The 20652-nt window shown below is 36.7% G+C and overlaps 1 protein-coding gene across 1 annotated transcript; it reads left to right on the top strand.

Annotated features, from left to right (window-relative positions):
• Nucleotides 1-684: 684 nt before the first annotated feature.
• On the top strand, nucleotides 685-19165 carry DDX1 (DEAD-box helicase 1). The gene is made up of 26 exons (XM_005143311.3): nucleotides 685-768; nucleotides 2575-2626; nucleotides 3456-3519; nucleotides 4239-4268; nucleotides 4519-4615; nucleotides 5486-5533; nucleotides 5666-5749; nucleotides 6690-6773; nucleotides 7234-7310; nucleotides 8535-8607; nucleotides 8724-8800; nucleotides 9276-9390; nucleotides 9902-10040; nucleotides 10924-10984; nucleotides 11792-11890; nucleotides 12626-12715; nucleotides 13241-13429; nucleotides 14420-14471; nucleotides 14938-15084; nucleotides 15684-15775; nucleotides 16298-16370; nucleotides 16815-16887; nucleotides 17010-17052; nucleotides 17265-17360; nucleotides 18127-18247; nucleotides 18574-19165. Exons 1-26 carry the CDS (start codon nucleotides 753-755, stop codon nucleotides 18702-18704), a joined length of 2223 nt encoding a protein of 740 aa, XP_005143368.1. The 5' UTR covers nucleotides 685-752; the 3' UTR covers nucleotides 18705-19165.
• The last annotated feature ends 1487 nt before the right edge of the window (nucleotides 19166-20652 follow it).

The raw sequence follows: 20652 nt of genomic DNA, 5'->3' as shown, positions 1-20652 counted from the left end.
AGCACTAGTGACCAGTCATCAACCTTTTACCACCACTCTTTGGGCTCTGCCATCCACCCAGTATCCAATCCAGCGAGAATATACGTCTTCACATCAAGAGCAGCCAGTTTCTCCAGAAGAATGCTGTGGTAGACAGTCTTACACAGTCTGTCCCCTCATCAACCAGACATGTCATCTTGTCATAGAAGATCAGGCTGGTCAAGCAGGACCTGCCCTTCATGAACCCATGCTGACTGGGCCTGATCCCTGTTTTCCCGCATGTGCTTTTTAATCTTACTCAGGATTATCTGCTCCATGGCCTTCCCCAGTGCAAACGCACATTTGTGTTTAAAACATAAGTTACCCTGGGTGCAAACTCCACTGCCTTTCATGACTTCACTGACTGAAGCCACAGCTACGAGGCCCATAACCACAGACATAGACTCACAGAATCAGCTGGTTTTGGAAAAGACCAGTAAGATCATCAGGTCATGCCCAAGCTTTGATATGCAGGGGAGAAATATACACCGGGCTTTCAGAAAACTGATAAAATCGCGAGCGGGTTACCAGAGTGGACCCTAAAAACCCTGAAACATAACAAAAGTAACTCCTCCTTCGATTCTGCCCTTGCTGTATTGTGCAGCCTGTGCCGAAGGGCGCACATAAGACCGGAACGCATGGGGCGCTGCCTCGTCCTCCCGCCCGGCGCCATAAAGCCGCGGACGGGGTGGGGGCCTTCTTCCTGCCGGTTGTGGGGTTTGCGTTGTGCAAAGATGGCGGCGTTTTCGGGTACGTGGTGCCGGGGCGAACTGGGGGTATCGGCTGTCCGCCGGTCGCAAATCACTGAGAGAGCCCTTTCGATTCTGGACGTGCCGGTGCCTTTCGAGGCTGGCGGCTCTGGATCCTGCCGCGGAGGACGGGCCCTATCAGCGTAGCACGCAGCTTGTCGGGCCTGCCCCGGTGCGGACCCGCAGTGGTGTGATTTACCCTGTAGCAAGCTTAAGGTCGGGAGTGGGGAGATATAGGTGATATTCCCTGCTCTTCGTGCTTTTGCAGGCCTTCCGAAGCAGTTATCGGTTTGCGGGTTTTAGTATGTATGTGTGTATGCATTTGCAAATTATACTGCTGAAATGTTAGACTTGCTCTTCCGACTTATACTAGTTCCTATAACAGAAGCATCATAACTGATTAATACCTGAATTTTATAGAAGTAGAAATATAAACTGCAATCTAAAACGTTAATGTAAAAGGTGGGAACATAAATGTTTGTGGTTTCTCCCCCCCCCCCCCCCCCCCCCCCGCACGTTTATTCAGACGTAGACAACCAGTTAACATTAAAGTACTGTAAAGTTTTAATGTATGTGAGGTTTTTTATTTGTTTCTTTTAACTGTGTTCAGTGCCATTATTTGATTAAAACCAAAAAAGTGTTTGAATTGCACTATGTAAGCTGGAAGAATATTAAAAATTGGTGAAAAAAAATAATGTAGGGATTTAAGTATAATTTGCAGTCAATAGCTACTTTTTATTGCTATTGCAATACTTTTTTCTTACGCGGATTGCACAATTTTGTAGGACTACAGGCTACCACTTAAAAATATTAAAGCTTTCTGAAATCATGTTATAAATAAAACATGTTTCTTATAACATGTTTTAGCAAATGGAGGAACAATTTTTGACTGCATGCATCCGTATATCTCAGTAGGTCTTTCTGTATATGTGAAACCCAGAATGTGGCAGTGTGTAAAAGCTTCCTTTAGAAAGGTGCATATTTGTATTTAAATTGACTTAGAGTAATTTTATGCATCTGAAAAGATAACTAGCAGTTAAAATCTTGTTTTGATATAATCGTTTGGGTTGGTCAGGATCTATTTTACTCTTGCTATTATTGCAGGAGTGTTTCCTTTTTAAATAAGTAGATCTTGTTTATCAACATACAAACATTATTATTCTGTGGCTTCATATTTAACTTGTGTCTATGACCATCAGACCTTAATATGGGTTTGCCAGAAGAGGGGTTTCTAAGGAAAAAGAAACCTTTCAGAATCAACGCATCTAGTTAATATACACGCTGTGTGTAAGGCAAGATTTAGTCAAAAAAAAACTGAGCATCTAAAATTTCAGTTCTTACACAGTACAGTTTTTGTGTGTGTGTGTGTTTGTTGGGTTTTTTTTCTTACCTGTTTACATCTCAGCTATGGAGACAGAATATTTGTGATTAACAAAGTCTTCTCTGTTGTCTGCGTAGGCAGTTTCCTTAAATGTGCAAAGATAAGTACCATGCCCTTGAAACGGTACTCAGTTCCAGTGTGTTTGTTTTGCTGCTTTGTCAGTACCTGCCTGTATGCTGAGTATATGCCTGACTTAACTCTGCTATAAATTGGGGGAACTGTCAAAACTGTATGTGGGGAAAGAATAATGTTTCTTGTCTATCATTTGGAGTTCTATAGAGAAGGTTGCATATGTTGGGGCTTTTTGGTTGATTGGCTTGGATTTTTTATTACTTTTGTCTGTAGATGGAACTCTTGACACTTGGAAATCTTTTAGGCTATGTTGAGGTAAATAGCACCGTTTGTTCCTTTTTTCTTGTCTTACAGAAATGGGTGTTATGCCTGAGATAGCTCAAGCAGTGGAGGAGATGGACTGGCTGTAAGTAGAAATGCATTTGGGCCTTGCAAAATCTGATTTGTCTTTCAGTATAATATGACATGTTTCTTAAAACAGCGCTGCTATCACATTAAACAAAGCAGGTGTTTTCCTTTAACTGTTATTGCCTCTTATGCACTTTTTTTAGTGTGAATGGCTGAAGGACACAAATTGTGATTGCAGTGGTAACATTTAAACTTGGCAAAGTATGACTGCTTATACTTCAGTGTCATTTGTTTGATAAAAGCCTCTTTGCTGCTGCCTCTGTGCTTCTAGTATGTTTATTATGTATTGGGGGATTATTGGATGAAATGTGATGTATTTGATGCTAGTTTCGTAAATATTTTTGAGAGTGTGGCTGAATTTATGTTCTTCAAAATTGATGCTTGGTGTCACTCTTCTCCAAAAGGAATTCTTCCTGGCTTTAGTTACTGGTTTGGCTAACATATTTGACTTCAGAGCTTGTTTTGAATTGTCATTCGGAATTTTATCAGTATGCAAATCTTAGTGTATGTAGTTTTCCAGTTCTGAATAAGAATTTCATAGATGAAGACTGTGTGACTGTGTAAATGGCTTTAAAAGGAAAGCATAGTGATGAGAGACGTAGCCTTGTCGAGGTGTGGCTGAATCCACTGCATCCACTAGTCCCTTCCTGTCAGATTACCTCTCCTTGTAAATGGAACCTATTTCACTTCCTTAGCTGCAAGCCAGGAAGAATAACATTTACCTGTTAATTTCCATCTTGTAGATGACCATGGTGAGTGCCTATATAAGCAAAAATCCTTTCTCTACTTGTAACATTAATTTGTGTTAAATGTGTTCTTTCCTGCAGTCTTCCTACAGATATCCAGGCAGAATCCATCCCACTGATCTTGGGAGGTGGTGATGTACTTATGGTATGTACGTGGTATAGCCCTATTCCTAGAAAACCTGTGTGTTTCACTTGGTGTTTGTGTAGTCAATTCCCTTCTTTCCAGAAAGGTCTGTAGTTAGCCTAGGTTTATTGTCCTTCTTTGGTAGAAAGTATATTTATGTTATTTAGCCATAAGCCCCTGAGTTCCTGATGTGTTTCCAACTGTTCTTGCAGATGGGATTTACTATTTTTAGGATTTATTTTTTTACTACTTGACAGTCATGGCCACATAAATGAGAGCAATTTGATTTCATCTGCTCTGCTTTTTGTTGTAAATATCTGACATAGATTTGCATGGAACATGAGTGGTATTGCCTAAACAAATGCACCATTATTGATAACCTTGAAAATGTCAGATTAGTATGCTTTGTTAATCACATCTTTGGTAGATCTCCATGTTCTTGATTCCATAACCAAATAACAGTTCCTATAGTCTTCTGTAGTGCTTCCAGAAATCAGATATACATAGTTTTTCTGATGGACTCTGGTAGCCTTCTTTAAAAATTTTTGAAGTGTTTTGTAAAGGTTTTCTGTATTTAATATTCATCTCTAATTGGTGTGAAGCAATAGCATTACTCTCTAGGATTTTCTATATGATGCCAAAGTAACAGTAAACTTGATTTATTGAAATAAAACCGTAGAACAGTCCTTCTTGTCCAAGTTGTAACTCTGGTTAAACTCTTCAATATTTTCTTCCTATAGGCTGCTGAAACAGGGAGTGGAAAAACTGGTGTAAGTAATCAAGCTTAAATTAGCAGAAAATATTTTAAGTGGTGAGAGGTGGTATGTTTGTGCATGTGTAAATACAAAGAGAACATGCATGTATGTGTTTATGTATTTAAGCAGTATTAATAGCCTTTACAAATGTGTAGGCATGTTTTAAAGTGTTTCTGGCTATGAGTATTGTACTTGAAAACTAGGCTGACTGTATATATTCAAGTATCTGTAAAAATTGTGGAATGAAAATAGCTTTCCATTTTAGGCTTTTAGTATTCCAGTTATCCAGATTGTTTATGAAACACTCAAGGACCAGATGGAAGGCAAAAAAGGGAAAGCAACTATTAAAACTGGTGGGGCAGGTAAGTTTTCATATGTCATACTCCTCAGGTTTAGAGCACTGTTATTTCATGTCAATTCTATTGCCTCTTAAGTTAAAGTTAACCTAACTTGCCAATAGGTGTTTTTTCTGTAATTTGGCATAATGTAAATAGAATGTCATCACCCCTGACTTTAAAACAGCAAATATAAATTTACTGGTGGAGTCACAGAAAGAAACAGGACCCTGCAGAGAAGGACTTGGGGGTGTTGGTTGATGAGAAACTTAAAATGAGCTGGCAGTGTGTGTTTGCGGCCCAGAAAGTTAACTGTATCCTGGACTGCATCAGAAGAAGCTTCCTTAGTAATCATAATTGAAGTGGTATCTAGTATTAAAAAAAAAAAAACCTCTTTATATTGTGGAACCTGTAGGTTTCATTGCAACATATTATTTGGCATATGAAAAATGAAGTCAGAAACTGTGTATATGTGTGTATCTTAGCTCTTCGTTAGCTACATATTAACCAATACTCTGAAAAATACATTAATGTAAAATTGAAACGGAAATAGCAAATACATGTTGGATTTATTGCTCTTAACATAGTCTTGGGTATTTTTTAGCTGGATTTGATTGTGATTATGTAGAACTCTGGTTTACTTCTTAAGTATCTTAATTTCCAGTAGTATTTTTAAATAACTTAATCTGTGCTAAACATCCACGGAACACCTTTGCATTTTGCATCTGTGTCTCTCCTTCAAGCTGTAAGCATTCATTTTCATCTCAGCATTTAAATAAAGATGTGTCCCCAGAAAATTAAGCCAAACACTGTAGACCCAATGTGAACTTCAGATTTGAGTATTCCAGGCTTAGCTTGCTGGTTTAATGCATTTTTTTTTCTGTCTTCCAAACTTAGTGCTCAATAAATGGCAAATGAACCCATATGATAGAGGATCAGCTTTTGGTGAGTTGTCCCAGTGGTCACTTGGTAATGTTCATTTGATGGAAAAATAAGCTAGAGCAAGTATGCATGAAAATTTCTTTTAAAAGCTGTTAGAGGCAATTTCCATAACTGAAACTGTTTTGTAATTTTCAGCAATTGGATCAGATGGTCTCTGCTGTCAAAGTAGAGAGATAAAAGAATGGCATGGGTGCAGAGCAACTAGGGGTGTGACTAAAGGTAGGTATAAAATTATGTATTTTGGATACTCTTCTAGAAGTTTCAGCTGATACAACCTAATTTTCACCTGCTGTAAATGTAGGTGGTTGCATATAAAACTTAATATCCATCTGAGCAAATATGCCATTACTCAATGTATTGCTGGCAGGAGACTTTTGGATGGCAAATACACACCTTGCTTTGTAAATTACCTTTTTTCTTCTATGGGATTGAGTTAGAGGAGACAATCATAACTAATATTCATTAGAACGCACTTTATTAGAGTGTTACTAATAGGAAAATAGCTACTCATATGGTACTTTCAGTTGTTTCCTTGTTCATTTCCTTGCTCATTTTCACATACATTCACAGACACCTGTATGCACAAATTTCATAGTTATATGGTTGGAGCAACAGTTGAGAAGCTAACCTTAGCTATTTACTTCGAAGTAGTCATACTGATACTCCAGTGGTTCTAGATGGGTGTTCAGAAAGACTCTCAAACAGCCTCATTTGATCTGGTATGCAGATAATCCTGTAGTTTGTATGTAGAAGACAGTTAGATGTGGTCCAAGTTACACAACTAGTTGTTGATGCTATAGTGCATGCTCGTGGTCTTGTACTGATTTGGCAGACCACTGATGTTCTGAATTTATCAGTTCTTGTGGATTCAGTAGAACCACTGGTCTCTCTAGCTTATCGCTCCTTTGGAGCCTTTCACACACTACCTCACCTCTCAGCATGTACTTTTTTTATTGCCTGCTCTTTGATGATCTGTTTCTTCATTACATACATAGGTCCCTAGAGAATCTTTTCAAAATAACACAATTGGGGATTTTATGGCACTTTCAGAAGGGGTAGAAATGTTAGACTTGTGTAATCTTGGAAGAAGCCAAACTGAACCACCTTGAAACCAAATTGAAATTTAGGTGTTTTCTATTTTTTATTTTCACTTTTAAAGGGAAGTACTACTATGAGGTTTCTTGTCATGACCAAGGCCTGTGCAGAGTTGGTTGGTCAACTATGCAAGCTTCGCTTGATTTGGGTGAGTTTCTTTCAGAGGAAGAATCCTGTAGACAGTTTTTATATTTACATGTAATGGTTAAACTCCTGCTCTAGTGTTGCAGAGGATGGGCTCCTGAGGAAGGATGCCAGTACTGGGGAGTTTAAAACACTTTTACGTTCTTTCTGCAAGAGGAGATCTGCTTAGGTGTCAGCAATGTTTCTTGTTTCAAGTGACTGTTGCCCTTTTATTTCAATTTTCTTAATGAAGGTGACTGAAAACTGGTAAAATCAGGAAATGCGTTGGCACAAAAATACTATTTTAGCATGTATGAAAGCTAGAAGTATTCAGTACTGTGTTGTTGGTTTGGGGTTTTTTTGTTGCTTGGGGTTTTTTTGGTTACATTTTATAGTGTTAAGAGTTTTTGGTTGCCAGTATGAAGACGAGAAAACACAACCTGTCAAACGGAAGGTAAAAAACTTGTCCTTTATCTTGTCTTCAGGCACTGATAAATTTGGCTTTGGCTTTGGTGGCACTGGTAAGAAATCTCACAACAAGCAATTTGACAGCTATGGTGAGGTAAGCTTAAGTTGTATATTGATAGAAATACTAAGCATTTTGCATGTTGGTTGTGTACTGTAACAATCCACTGTCTTTTTTGTAATAGTGCTTACTTTTAAGGGAATGTTACTGGGCAAAAATACCATGAAACATTGTATGTTTTTGGATAGAAACACAATAACAGATGTAACAAAATTGGTTATCAGCTTATGACTGTGGCTAGACTGCAAATATATTGATTCTTATTTGCAAGATAAACCTTTTCTGTGTGTTACAGGTTGGAAGTTAACCAAACTCTTGGATTTATTTCTTGACTCATTTTAGCCTTAGCTTGAATAATACCATTCCATCTGTATACATTGGTGACTGTCTAAGTGAGGGCATAATATCCTGCTTACTGGTAGTCAAAGCAGAAGTAGTCATACAACTCTAATATGTCAAAACACACCCTTAATGCTAATAAGATGTTATGCTCTGTATTTCCGGCTCTTGAGTTGTATTTGTCATTAGAACTGTCACCTAAATGTACATTTCTGAAAATGTCTACCTGGAATATCTGTGGTGTTTTTTGTATAGTGTGCCAATCAGAGTTCAGATGCTTAAGCATAATTCATATACATATGAATAATACAGCCAAAACTTAAATGTTTGTGGCATTAATGAACTGTCAAAGCCATAAAACTTGAACTTCTGTGATTATTGTAGGTTTTTATAGTAGTGACTGCTGAGCTGTTGAATTAGGAGCATTTTATAATGCAGATTTTATTGAATAGCTGTGCAGTGAACAGGTTTGAAGATATTTAAATGAAATCTTTAAGTATACATTCTTTTAAGTATACCTTCTGCAAGAGTTAAGAATTTTGTATAGTCAAAACATGTTCCTGTTACCAAGTTTGGTGCTCTAAGCTTAGATTTGCGTGGTTTAGTAAATGCCTGATTAATGCACTTTTCCATAATGCAGAGCTCTAAAATTATCACTGTCAAAGTGTTTGGCTTTAAAGTAAGTTTAAAGCAGCAACAAATGTTTAAGTATCAAAGATAAAAAGGGCAGCTTACTGAAGATTTGTAATGAAATAAAAGTATGCGTGCTACTTACAATGGTATTGTTGGAATAAATAGAAATTCTCAAAAATTAACAGTAAGATGTGGGAACTGTAAAAGTTGATAGAATCTAAGCACTTAGTTTTCTTAATACAGTGAATAACAAAATGTCTTAGCTTCGCAAACTTCTCTTTGTTACAGGAATTCACTATGCATGATACAATTGGGTGTTTTCTAGACATAGATAAAGGACAAATAAAATTTTCCAAAAATGGTAAGTTTTATTCACTTTCTTTTTTAGAATTTTATTGGGATGCTTATACTAGGGGGAGGAATAGGGAGGGATAAGCAAACACAGGTGGAGTCTGACCAAACTAACTCTGCTTTCAGGGAAGGACCTTGGCCTTGCATTTGAAATCCCACCACACATAAGGAACCAAGCGCTTTTTGCAGCCTGTGTACTTAAGGTATTTTAGGAATATCACAGATGTGTAAGATCGTGAAAATTGTTTTAGTTTTGGTAATCAGCTACTTGTGTATAAAATTTGCATGGATAACTAATTCCTAATACCAGTGCTAACTTGTATGTATCAAACTTCTATGTACTTCAACAAGTATAAGCAAATCATCTGAAAGTGGCAGACTTCCAGTTTCTTTCATTCTCAAGTCTAATATTACAGTAGAGTAGTAGTATCTCTTTCTGGAGTTTCCATGGATTTGTAAACTTTGCAATAGTTTTATGTAAAATTTTAGGTGCTAGAGCCGCACACAGAATGTCTGGTAGGTTTTAGGTGACTTGGGGAAGGGGAATGTGTAAGATGGGAGAAAATTCCACCTTTTCCTCCTCGATTAGCTGGTTCCTCACGGGGTAATTAATTATGGAGTTGTTTCTCAAGTGGTCTCTTGAATCTGTCTGTATGACACAACTTTGTTGAAATCTAGAATGCTGAACTGAAATTCAATTTTGGTGAAGAAGATTTCAAATTTCCACCAAAAGATGGCTATATTGGTCTCTGCAAGGCTCCAGATGGTAATGTTGTAAAGTCACAACACTCAGGTAGGTCAGATTTTTAAACTTCCTTTGGTTCCGTATCAGATTGTGTTGCACAGTATCTCTTGGTTACTTCATTTGCTTCATTACTACTGCATTCAAAGTCATACAGTAATCTTCCTAGCAGCAAAAGTAGTGGTTTTTTTTTAAGTATTCCAAATTGTCTTCATCTCAAACCACAAGTAGTCTAACATTCTGAAGTTAGAAATGCATCAGATAAAAAGAGAAGCTCAGCTCAGTTACAAGGCAGTATCATATTAAAAATAAGGTTGTATGTGTTTAAGCTTTGCAATAAGTTATTCTGCATGGCCAGGATACCCACTATTTTGGCAAGCTTTGCTTGTAATCTTTGAATATTAATCTGAAGCTTTTCATAATTGAGTATTAGCATCACCTTTTAATGGAGCATATAGAATCATGAGGTATTAGATGATTAGTAGAAAATCCAAGTTTGTTTCCAGTAAAAAATTCCAGTATAGGAATGTAGTTTATATTAATGGCCTGTTTTTTCACTTAGGAAATGCACAGGTGGTTCAAACACAGAACCTTCCAAATGCTCCAAAAGCATTGATTGTAGAACCATCAAGAGAGCTGGCAGAACAAACTTTGAACAATGTGAAGCAGTTCAAAAAATATGTTGATAATCCCAAATTAAGGTAACAATGCATCTGTTATAATTGCATGTATGGTATTGTCCAGGGGCATGACTTCATGGTAGGGGGTGAGGGTGTTCCAGTTTGTAGCTAAGTGGACCTTCATCTGCAGTGCTACCAATGGTAACCTCAGTAATACCTGATACCAACTAACCTTCTGACTTTTCATCTACAGTCTGACTAGTTAGGGGCTTTTTGATGTGTTTCATCTATGGATTACATATTTCTGGTGTGACAAATCTTTTTTATTTTTTTTTATTTCCTCAGATTATCAATGGTGTATTTTACCTAATGTTTTTAATTAGTGTGCTTGAAAGACAAATGTTTCAGTGATTAGAATGGTGATGCAGTTCTGAAAACTGACTTCTCTAGGAGGTGCTTCAGTCTAACGTTGTTTCTCTTTTGACTGTGCTTATGAAACTTAAGTAATGGTGACTGTATTCAAAACTGCAGTCTATTTACAAGTGTTTTTACTAGAATTGCAGGAGAGTAGTGATGGGGAAGGGCAAGCTACACTAAGATTCATTTAGTTTACTTTTATTTGGATGTCTAGCTTTTGAGAATACAGGAAACATTAATTTGCATTTCAGATTTTTAAGAAACAGATTCTTTAAGATTCAGTTGGTTAAGGCATTAGAGTTCAATACAACAGCAATAAAGTAATAAAAATCAAGTACAGTTTGTTAACGAAACTTTCACTTATTGAATTAAAATACCATACACTACATATGAAGTGACCAATTTATTTTTTTTCCCTGTTCTTTGTAAAATTACTGTTCAGAGCTGTTAATCATAAGCTACTAACAAGGATCTTCAGGCAGATGCTTATCATAGCTCTTGAATATAATAAGTTGACAAATGTCAAAATCTACTGATGTAATTTTAGGGAACTGTTGATTATTGGTGGGGTTGCTGCAAGAGATCAACTCTCTGTGCTGGAACAAGGAGTAAGTTGTCTTTTTGATCATATATAATACTTTGGGTTAAGAATAACTTTTGTTGTTAAATAATAGTAGTTGTGCTTCTTTTAACTCGTGTAAGTCTGATAAATAGAAAATGCAGTTCATAGAAAGCTCATATCTAGCATTCATAGCTTTACTTCGGTGGCAATTGCCAATCCAAATGCTTACAAAGCTTGGTCAAATTCTGTTGTATCATGAGTGCTGAGGATTTTAAAGGTGTAATTTTTTTGCCATTTGTCCTTAACTGACAAGACAGATGGTTTTCCTATTTTGTTCCATGTTTTATGTGAATGAAACTGGTCTGTGATTGTCAGAGTCAGCTTGCACTGCAAACCAGCCCTACTTAGCAGGAACTGGTGTAGCTTCAGCAGGATGGGATGTACAGTCAATTCAGTCATGCGATAGTGGTAGCTTATCAGTTTTTTAATTATGACTTATTTTTGGAAGTGAGACCATGTCACTGTTGATAAGTTTTTTCAGTGATTCTAGCTGCAAAATACAAGTTTTCTCCTTCAAGCTTAAACTGGAAGATTGCTCACTTGAAGACTGTGAAATTTTTATTGGGTAACTACCCAAAGCAACTTGGAAATTGTCCTTGATTTGCATGTGATGGTGGGAGTGGAGACCAGATGACCTCAAGAGACATTTCTAACCCAAGTTACTTTAGGATTCTATGAATTTATAATTGATAATAGGGCATCATACTGATAATTATCTCATTATCTTAAATTTAGACAAATCTGCTAATGCTTCTAGCTATGGGACTAATTCATGCTCTTATGTATTTCATAGGTGGATATTGTCGTTGGAACTCCTGGAAGACTAGATGACTTGGTCTCAACAGGAAAGCTTAATTTATCTCAAGTTAGGTTCCTGGTTCTGGATGAAGCTGTGCGTATAGAACTAATTGATAATTAAGTTCGCCTCTTAAATGCAATATGACATTTCCTAAAAGAATCAGTGAAACGTTTTAGAGCATTTGGTGCTTTAGTGGAATAACAGCTACCTGCAGACTGTTCCATGTTAGTCTTATTGTTTATGACTGTAGTAACCTATGTATTCTTTCTCCTTGTAGCCTCTCTGGTAAAGCTGTCAGTTTCGTTTTCTGACAGAGAAATATACTTCAGGCTATATTCACAAAGTTGTGAAGTATGTCCCTGTCACTGCAGGGAGCTTGGTAGGACAAAGATGAGATGAGCATTTTTGATTACCCAGCAGGTCTTGAAGCCAATGAATGTTGCAGTCAACATGCTGTAAAATGAGTGCCTCTCTCTCTGATCTGTTCTAGTACTACTGAATATTCAACAAAGATTAACTGCTTTGGGGTATTAGCTAGGAGAAGCTGCTGAGGCAGATGGTCATTAACTTGTGAAGCACAGCAGCGGTACTTGTAAATACTCCACATTTTTGTGCGGGGGGGTTTTTTTTGGTGGTTTTCCTTGTTGTCTTTTTTTTGTGGGGTTTTTTTTTTTCCTCCCCTCTTCCTCGGTAATAAAATTCCAGCCAGGCATTGACCTGTCCAGCTAGTTGAAGAGATTTTTTGAGATTATAAATGTATTGCTTATTTAGCTCAAGTTTATAAACTGAGAATAGCAGCTTTATTTTTGCTATTTTATTCCCATGTAGGATGGCCTTCTCCTCCAAGGTTACTCAGATTTCATAAACAGGATCCACAGTCAAATTCCTCAGATAACTTCAGATGGAAAGAGACTTCAGGTATGAAATTTATCCATGGTTTTTGTGTTTTGGGGTGGGTTGTTTTGGGGAGATTTTTTCATGTGGCTTGCACTTTTTTCACTTCTTGACTATTACATGGTATGGAGCATGCTTCGTTCAAGTAGAGTTTGTTATACCTCTTGTTCAAAACTAACATGTGTTCATTGGGTTTGGTAATTGTCTGTGAATATATATTTTTAGGATTCTAGATACCAGAGCCCAGTGTTTTAGCAGTATTTGAGCTATTTAAATGTAAACACATCTGAAAAATCTTGATTTATCAGCTTTCAGTAATTCAGCTGTCTTCCTCTTAAATAACTGGATTTTTGTAAGAGAATAGTTTAGTAATTTATTTTGTCTTGGCTTTTGTCAGCTGTGTGGTTCCTGTGATGAGGAAAGGATGTCAGGGACTCTTTTTGTTGTGCTACATTATGCTATTCAATTATATAACATTCTTCAGTTCTGCTGTCACTTTTTTTGCTGGGAGAATCTGATATTTATCCATCTGGCTTTTTTTCTTCTCAGGTGATTGTGTGCTCTGCCACACTACACTCTTTTGATGTGAAAAAACTATCTGAAAAAATCATGCATTTTCCCACCTGGGTTGATTTGAAAGGAGAAGATTCTGTCCCTGAAACTGTACACCATGTAGTTGTGCTTGTAAATCCAAAATCTGACAAGCTCTGGGAAAGACTCGGCAAGAATCATATTAGAGTAAGTGGTCTATATGCGAAAATTATTTCAGTTAGGGTCTAATGTTGTATGATGTTTGCCAGCTGTTTCAACAGCTTGTTGTATCTGAAATGGTTTGTCCCATGATAGCCAGCATCGTAACGTTGGTGATCTTGTAACACTGTTTATGAACAGCTTGATCTTAAAACATAAGAAGATCTTGATAGAGCAACATTCTGGTTTTTATTAGAGAAGAATGGCACCACACTGCTTTTTAACTCATTTTGCAGTAGTGGTCTGTGGCCTAACTGTAGTTAATACCTGTCTTTCCTGATTGAGCAGGGGAAGTAAACCTTCCGATAGATAATTCTGTAAACTAGTTTTGTCTCTAACTTACGTGATATGAGCAATTTTTAGGGGAATGGATATCATCTCGGACTACAGTTGAGACTAGTTCTAAATTAACCTGACACCTATTCATGTGAGGTGGTGGTAGTTTACGTCTTTAGTTCTGAATAACCTGGGACTGTGGTTTCATTCTCAGCAACTCTTAACGCAGTTTAATAAGTAGGTTTTCTTAGCACCTAGTTATCTCTGGAAATTCCCTTTATTACGTTTGTTAGAGCCATTTCATTAAATCCTAACATGAATTTATTTCCTATGAGGTTAAAGTTTGTATCTGATTCAGTCTAGTTTAGGGAAAAAGATAGGGAACAACTGTGTGTATGATTTAGCTATATTTATAATACACTGTTTTGTGGTGATTTTTTAATTTATCACATCAGTTAAAAGTGGTTTGTGTCCGGAGTCTGTATAAGTAATTTTGTTCTTTGTTTTGTGATCAAGTTCATGTGCTCAAACTCCAGACTTTTCATTAGCTAAAGGCAGATTAGTTTGTCTGGTGGGAGAACAGGATGCTAAGGTTACTTTTGACTTAATTTCTTGCTAATTACATATTAATGGAATCACGTATTTCCTCTGTGAAGTATGGACCAATGATTTCAGAGGTTTATTTTTTTTGTTTTTTCCTAGACTGATGAAGTACATGCAAAAGACAATACACGACCTGGTGCTAACACTCCAGGTAATCCACAACACTAGTGAAGTACTAGCTTGTGAAATAATAATTTGTAAATGTTATGAAGTAAAGCTAAATTATAGTAGATAGCAGCCTTGAGTCAAGTTTCTCCAGATCTTTATCTTTACATTTCTGTATTTTTGAAGAGAAATGTTTCTGTAATTGGGAGAGGGTAAGGGGGGAGATAGAAAAGGACTTGACTCTATATTTTGCAAGTATGTAAACAAGCTTGTTTGGTGTGTGGAGGTAACCTGAAACTTCTGAGTGGTTTTGTTCTTTCTGTATTACATTGGAGCAGGGAAAGCACAGTGGAGGAAAAGAAAAAAAAATAAAACAACATAGGTTTAACTCATTTGCTCTGCTAATAAAAGTTTAACTGTTTACTGAAAGCCTAGAGGAAACTTCAATATGTGCAAAGGCTCATCATATTTTTAAACATCTTGAATGAAATAATTTCTTTACTTTTGCTTAGAAATGTGGTCTGAAGCTATTAAAATTCTAAAAGGAGAATACACTGTTCGGGCAATTAAAGAACACAAGATGGACCAAGCCATTATCTTCTGCAGGACTAAAATAGATTGTGATAATATGGAGCAGTACTTTATCCAGCAGGGTGGAGGTAAGACTGACCTTCCTTTCTCTCCCCCCCGCCCCAACTTATTCTGCTTACTTTCCTGTTTATCCCAAAGCCAGAATCATGATAGAGGTCACCACTATTTGGACAAAACACAAATAGAATTATGCTTAAGTTTTTTGTCATACTGACTGGGTATAAAAGTCAGGGTTGTGTACTGGGGAGCTGCAGGGGTGCCATCTGTGGGAGAAGTGTTGTTGCTAGGGGCAGGGGACACAGGAAGAAATGTCTGTGCATGACAGTACACATAAGGAGACAGAAGGAATGTGAGAGAAAGCACAAGGGGACACTGAAAAGGGGCATGTGAGAAGGATGTAGACATATTTGGAGAACCAAGGGAAGTTCAGGCTAGGAAGAAGTGAGGAGATATGCTTGCACAGACCTTCTCTTGGGAGGGCAGAAGGAAAGGTGCTTGTTTTAATTATCTTGCTTTTCGTTAATGCCTGTGTCAGTTAATTGCTAATAAATTCAGTTAAATTCCTGCGTTGAAACCTTTTCGCATAACATACTTTTTTTTTCCAGTTCTGTATAGGGATGTGTCATAACATTTATATGATGTTATTAATGCATAGCAACTCTTTCAGGCCCTGATAGGAAGGGACACCAGTTCTCATGTGTCTGTCTGCATGGTGACAGAAAACCTCAAGAAAGAAAGCAAAACCTGGAAAGATTTAAGGTAATGCAACAGGTTGTTGAAGACGTTTCCCTAATTTCCTGTTATCTGAAATCATGTTACTTTTTGTTGCTAGTTCTCAATTTAAATTATATTGTGAGGTGGCATTTCTGTTAGGTGGAAATATATACTGCTGGTCAGCATGACCACTGAACTTTCAGGGAGAGATGGTCTCACTTTCAAAAAAAATACCTAAATTTAAGCTCTGTAGCAGATTACATTGGTTTTTAAAGTCTTGGGATCTGGAATATTTAAGAGTTACTTAAATATTAAACAGTTTGTTTTTAAGCCATTCATTGATTTATACTTACCTTATGTTGTTCAGGGAAAAAAATCAAGATGTAAATTAACTTGGGTGTTGATGTTCAAAAGCACTGTTGCAGTTTGGAAGAGCTTTATGTGAAATGTCCCTAAATGTACAGAGATGCTTCAAGGTGAATCAGATGTCAAGGACTGCTGTTTCATTGCCTGGGATTTTATTTGGTTTATTTAGCACAACACTTCTTTACATCTCTCTTTTCATAGAGAGGAGATGTCCGTTTCTTGATCTGCACAGATGTTGCTGCTAGAGGAATTGATATTCATGGTGTTCCTTATGGTAAGACCTGACTTTGAAACTAAGCTATTGAATTGCATACAGCTCAATATATTTGCAGTCCTGAGCACTAGTTAAAATATGTATATGACTTACAGCTTCATTTTTAAAAAGCTGTAGATGTTAAAGGCTTGAACCAGACAACTTTGATTGTTCACCAGACCTTCTCACGTACTTGATGATTTCTGTTGTTGGGAATTCTTCATTTGTTTTTACATTCTTGTCAAAAAGTAATTATGGAGAAAGCAGTTTTATAGTGGACGCCTGAAACATAAATACTATAGGTAATGGCTGTAATAGCCCATGCGCACGTTTTGTGATCTGAAAGGGACTGCAGCAATCAAAATCATTATATTTTAGGTGTCTGGTCTGTGACAATATTTTATGAATATAGTCTCAATGTTTTTCTAAAAAGCTTTTATTCTCTGTGGATTGTATCTTACACAGTTATCAACGTCACACTCCCTGATGAAAAACAGAACTACGTTCATCGAATTGGGAGAGTAGGCAGAGCTGAGAGGTATGTATGTGTTTAGAGTAGCCGCCATGTTTTCTTGATTCATTCTTACCGTTTGTTGGTTCAGAAGTTGGCAGCATTTAGTGAAATAATTTTTCTTTCTTCGTTCTTTCCTCATATTTCAGGATGGGTTTGGCAATCTCCCTTGTGGCAAAAGAGAAAGAAAAGGTAATAATTGAACAGAGGTTGTTTATTGAAGTGCTGTCCACAGTTGATAATCTGACTTTAATATCTTGCATTGGAAAATTGCTTGTTGGTTCTTGCTTAAAAGAAAGGGAATTCAAATAGGTATCTGAATTCTTTTTCATGTTATAATTAATCAAAGTGGACGTATTGTACTATTTCACAAAATTTACAGGTTGTTTTCCTTTTATTTCTAGGTTTGGTATCATGTATGCAGTAGTCGTGGAAAAGGGTGTTACAATACTAGACTGAAGGAAGAAGGAGGTTGTACCATATGGTACAATGAGATGCAGGTAAATGTTTTGCTGAACTAGAACGTTCCTATTCCTCTAAAAGACTCATTTAGCTGTGTAGTAGAAATACAAAGCTAGTTTGGAGTGGTTATAACCTTTGATTCCATTTGAAGAAAAAATTGGAAAACTTTGGAAGTTACATACACTTCCTGTAAGAGATGTCTTTAATTATAAAAGCTTATTTTCATATTCTCAGCCAATTCTTTGAAGATTTATTTTTCAGCTTCTTTATTCCTAATCAAATGCTACTAAAGTTACAGGATATTAGTTGCACATTAAATGGTTTGCTTAGATGGTTTCTTGCAAAATTGTGACTTGAAGCTTGCTTCTCTAACCTGGAAATAGTGTGTCACTTACGTATGTTTTCACAGGGAGTTGTATGCCAATTATAAATACTTGTTAAATTCACAGCAGCTTTGCCTCTTTCTGTATTAAAGAGGAGTGAATGATGTATCATCTGTGGTAAAATAAGCCTGGACTATGAGCTCTTTATTATAGCCCCACTCACATAAGCAGGGTAGTATGTAAAATAAAGGTTTATAGGTATGGTAAAAACATACTGAAGGTGGAAATGAACTTGTGTAGTCCATTTGAGGAAAAAAAATGCATTGGACTCTAGAGTCTGCAATCAAGTTGTTTTCAAGTTGTATAGTTCTTGTTGAAGCTACTCAAATGTGACTGTTCAGAACAGTAGTCTGACTGAAGTCTTGGACCATGACAGCCATTAACAGTACTTTAAGACGTCCTTTTTTTTTCTGTTTTTTAGTTGCTGGGGGAGATTGAGGAGCACTTAAACTGCACTATTGCCCAGGTTGAACCAGACATAAAAGTACCAGTTGATGATTTTGATGGGAAAGTTACATATGGGCAGAAAAGAGCTCTGGGTGGTAAGGAATTAACTACTTCCGGGGTACCTCGCTATGCAATGCTCAGTTTCATAGTTGTCTGCTGTGTAACTACAGAATTATAGATTAAAAGAACTTGTCTTCTGCATTTGTCACATGCAGTCTGTGGGTTGCAAGTGACTAAAATGCTTGTATGCCTGTGGTTTTTCTTTGTTTTGTTTGAGGTTTTGGGTTGTTTTTTTGTTTTTTTGTTTTTTTTTTTAACAAGTTAACAAAGTTACTTTAACTTTCTGAATTACTATGGTTAAGTATTATTCTGCCAAAAAACTGCTTTGAACACATCGTTTACATTGGATCTCTTTTGGCAGGTGGACTGTATAAAGGCCATGTGGATATTCTGGCACCCACAGTACAAGAGTTGGCTGCCCTTGAAAAGGAGGCTCAGACATCTTTCTTGCATCTTGGCTATCTTCCTAACCAGCTGTTCAGAACATTCTGATGTGCCCCACTTGAGACAAGTCTTGAGTTCATAAATGTTCTACCCTGCAAATACAAAACTCCCATCCTGTCTGAGTAGCAGTAGTCAGAAAAATACTAAAATTATACTTCTTGCATGATGCAGTGTTCAGCATTGTTAATGCTGTTAGCTGCTGTCTTGATACAATAAAACAAGTCAAAGATTGAATAGTTTATCTCTTCTTTTGCTCTTTGCCTTGCCTTGAGGACTTACTTGCAGAATCATTCTTTGCATAGCTTTTTGATTTACTGAATACACAAGTATAGTTAAATTTAGAATAGTTTCTTTGCAGTATATATGTTAGAATTACTTAACTAGCTGTTATTAACTAGCTGTTAACTAGTTATTAACTAGCTGCTATTTTTAATGCAGGATGGAGGACTTTTTGTAGGTGCATCCATATTTATACAGCTGTTAAAGGTATTGACAGAGAAAAAAAAAAACACAATTTCCTGAAGTATATATTCAAAGCTCTTGGTTATCCTAAATCTAGGTTAATAACTGCATTTTGTTTCTGTGATACCATAGTTTTCAAACTGAAAGTGGCTAGAGTTTCTAAAATTGATCTTGTACAAAGAATTCCACAATACTGAGTTCATAGAAAAGTAACATACTAGTGTCAAATGAGTCATAAATCTTCAGGAAACGGTTTTTCATTAAGCAGGAAAGGTTGAAATATTTGATGCCTCTTGCGCTGCTGTTGAATTTGTTCACGTGTAGTTACTGTAGTCTCATTTATTTTTTGTTGGTTTTTTTTTTTTAGCTGATATTTCTCTAGTAACTCCTCTTGTGGTACATAGAAATTTCAGTGACTGCCTGCAGATTGTCACCTAAAATATCAAAAGTGACTGGAGATGCCTGTCAACTCAGAGTGAATTTAACCTTTTGTCTTCCTCTTGGAGACTTCTAGTCACAAAACATTAAGTCTCCTTGCAGAAAACAGTGAAGGCCAGATGAAACTCAGGTTGAACAAAGGAACAGATTGTTTTTGTTGTTTTTTTTTGTGTAGTGTTACCTTAGAGGGCAGACCTGAGAGTTCTAGCTGTTCTAAAAAATAATAAATTTCATATTAATTTAAACAAATATAAATATTAAATTTACTGTGACTGTGTCATGTTCTCTGATCCCAAACTGGTCATTGTGGAATCCTACCTCTTAATACCTTTTCTGTCCTTCAAACTTAGGTGGAGGGGGAAGAAGGGGAGGATACATGGGATGCATATCCTTAAAACTTGGGAAGTTCTACCTTTTGTTTTATGGGCCTCGTCAGATGAGGAATCAAATCTATCAACTGTAATGGAAGTCAAGCAAAATTAAGTCATTGCAGTGCCTAATATAATTCTAGATACAGGATAAAACAGGTAATGGATGTCTGCAAATTGAAGTTGAGTAATAACAGTTTCATCTAGTTTAAAGTGGGCATATATATATTTAATAGGGGATCACTTTTAAATTGGGGAAAATGGTTGGTGGATGGCATCAAAGTCTTGCAAGCATTGAGCTTTTTGTTCGTATAACATTTATTCTAAATCTTCTATGTATTTAAAGTGTTGATACCTTTCAAGATTAGTTGTACAGTACCTAAACTTCAGTGAATGATTACAAATTATGACTATTGAGCATGGCTTTTCAGTCCTAAAATAAAACTGCTTCAGGCATACAACCTTGGTGTCCTGGGTTCAGCTGTAGCAGTCATTCTTATTAGTAGCTGGTGCTATACTCGGGCATGCCAATACTTACTTAAAATTCCTTTTCTGTGGTGTAGGGCCTGAAATTATTAAAATGGCCTGATGTTTTCAGGAGGGCTTTGCTAATGCACCTTCAAACACTGCAGCCTAAGGGAAGGTACAGGAGCAAAGAGTTTCTGGCTGAGAAACTTTAAAGATTGAGGAATCAGAAATTTCACTGTATCTTGTGCTAAATAACAGAA

The sequence above is a fragment of the Melopsittacus undulatus genome, chromosome 3 (genome assembly GCF_012275295.1).
Source record: "Melopsittacus undulatus isolate bMelUnd1 chromosome 3, bMelUnd1.mat.Z, whole genome shotgun sequence".
NCBI lineage: Eukaryota > Metazoa > Chordata > Aves > Psittaciformes > Psittaculidae > Melopsittacus > Melopsittacus undulatus.
The sequence above is the reverse complement of the archived record's forward strand: the minus strand, read 5'-3'. Positions and strand labels throughout refer to the sequence as shown.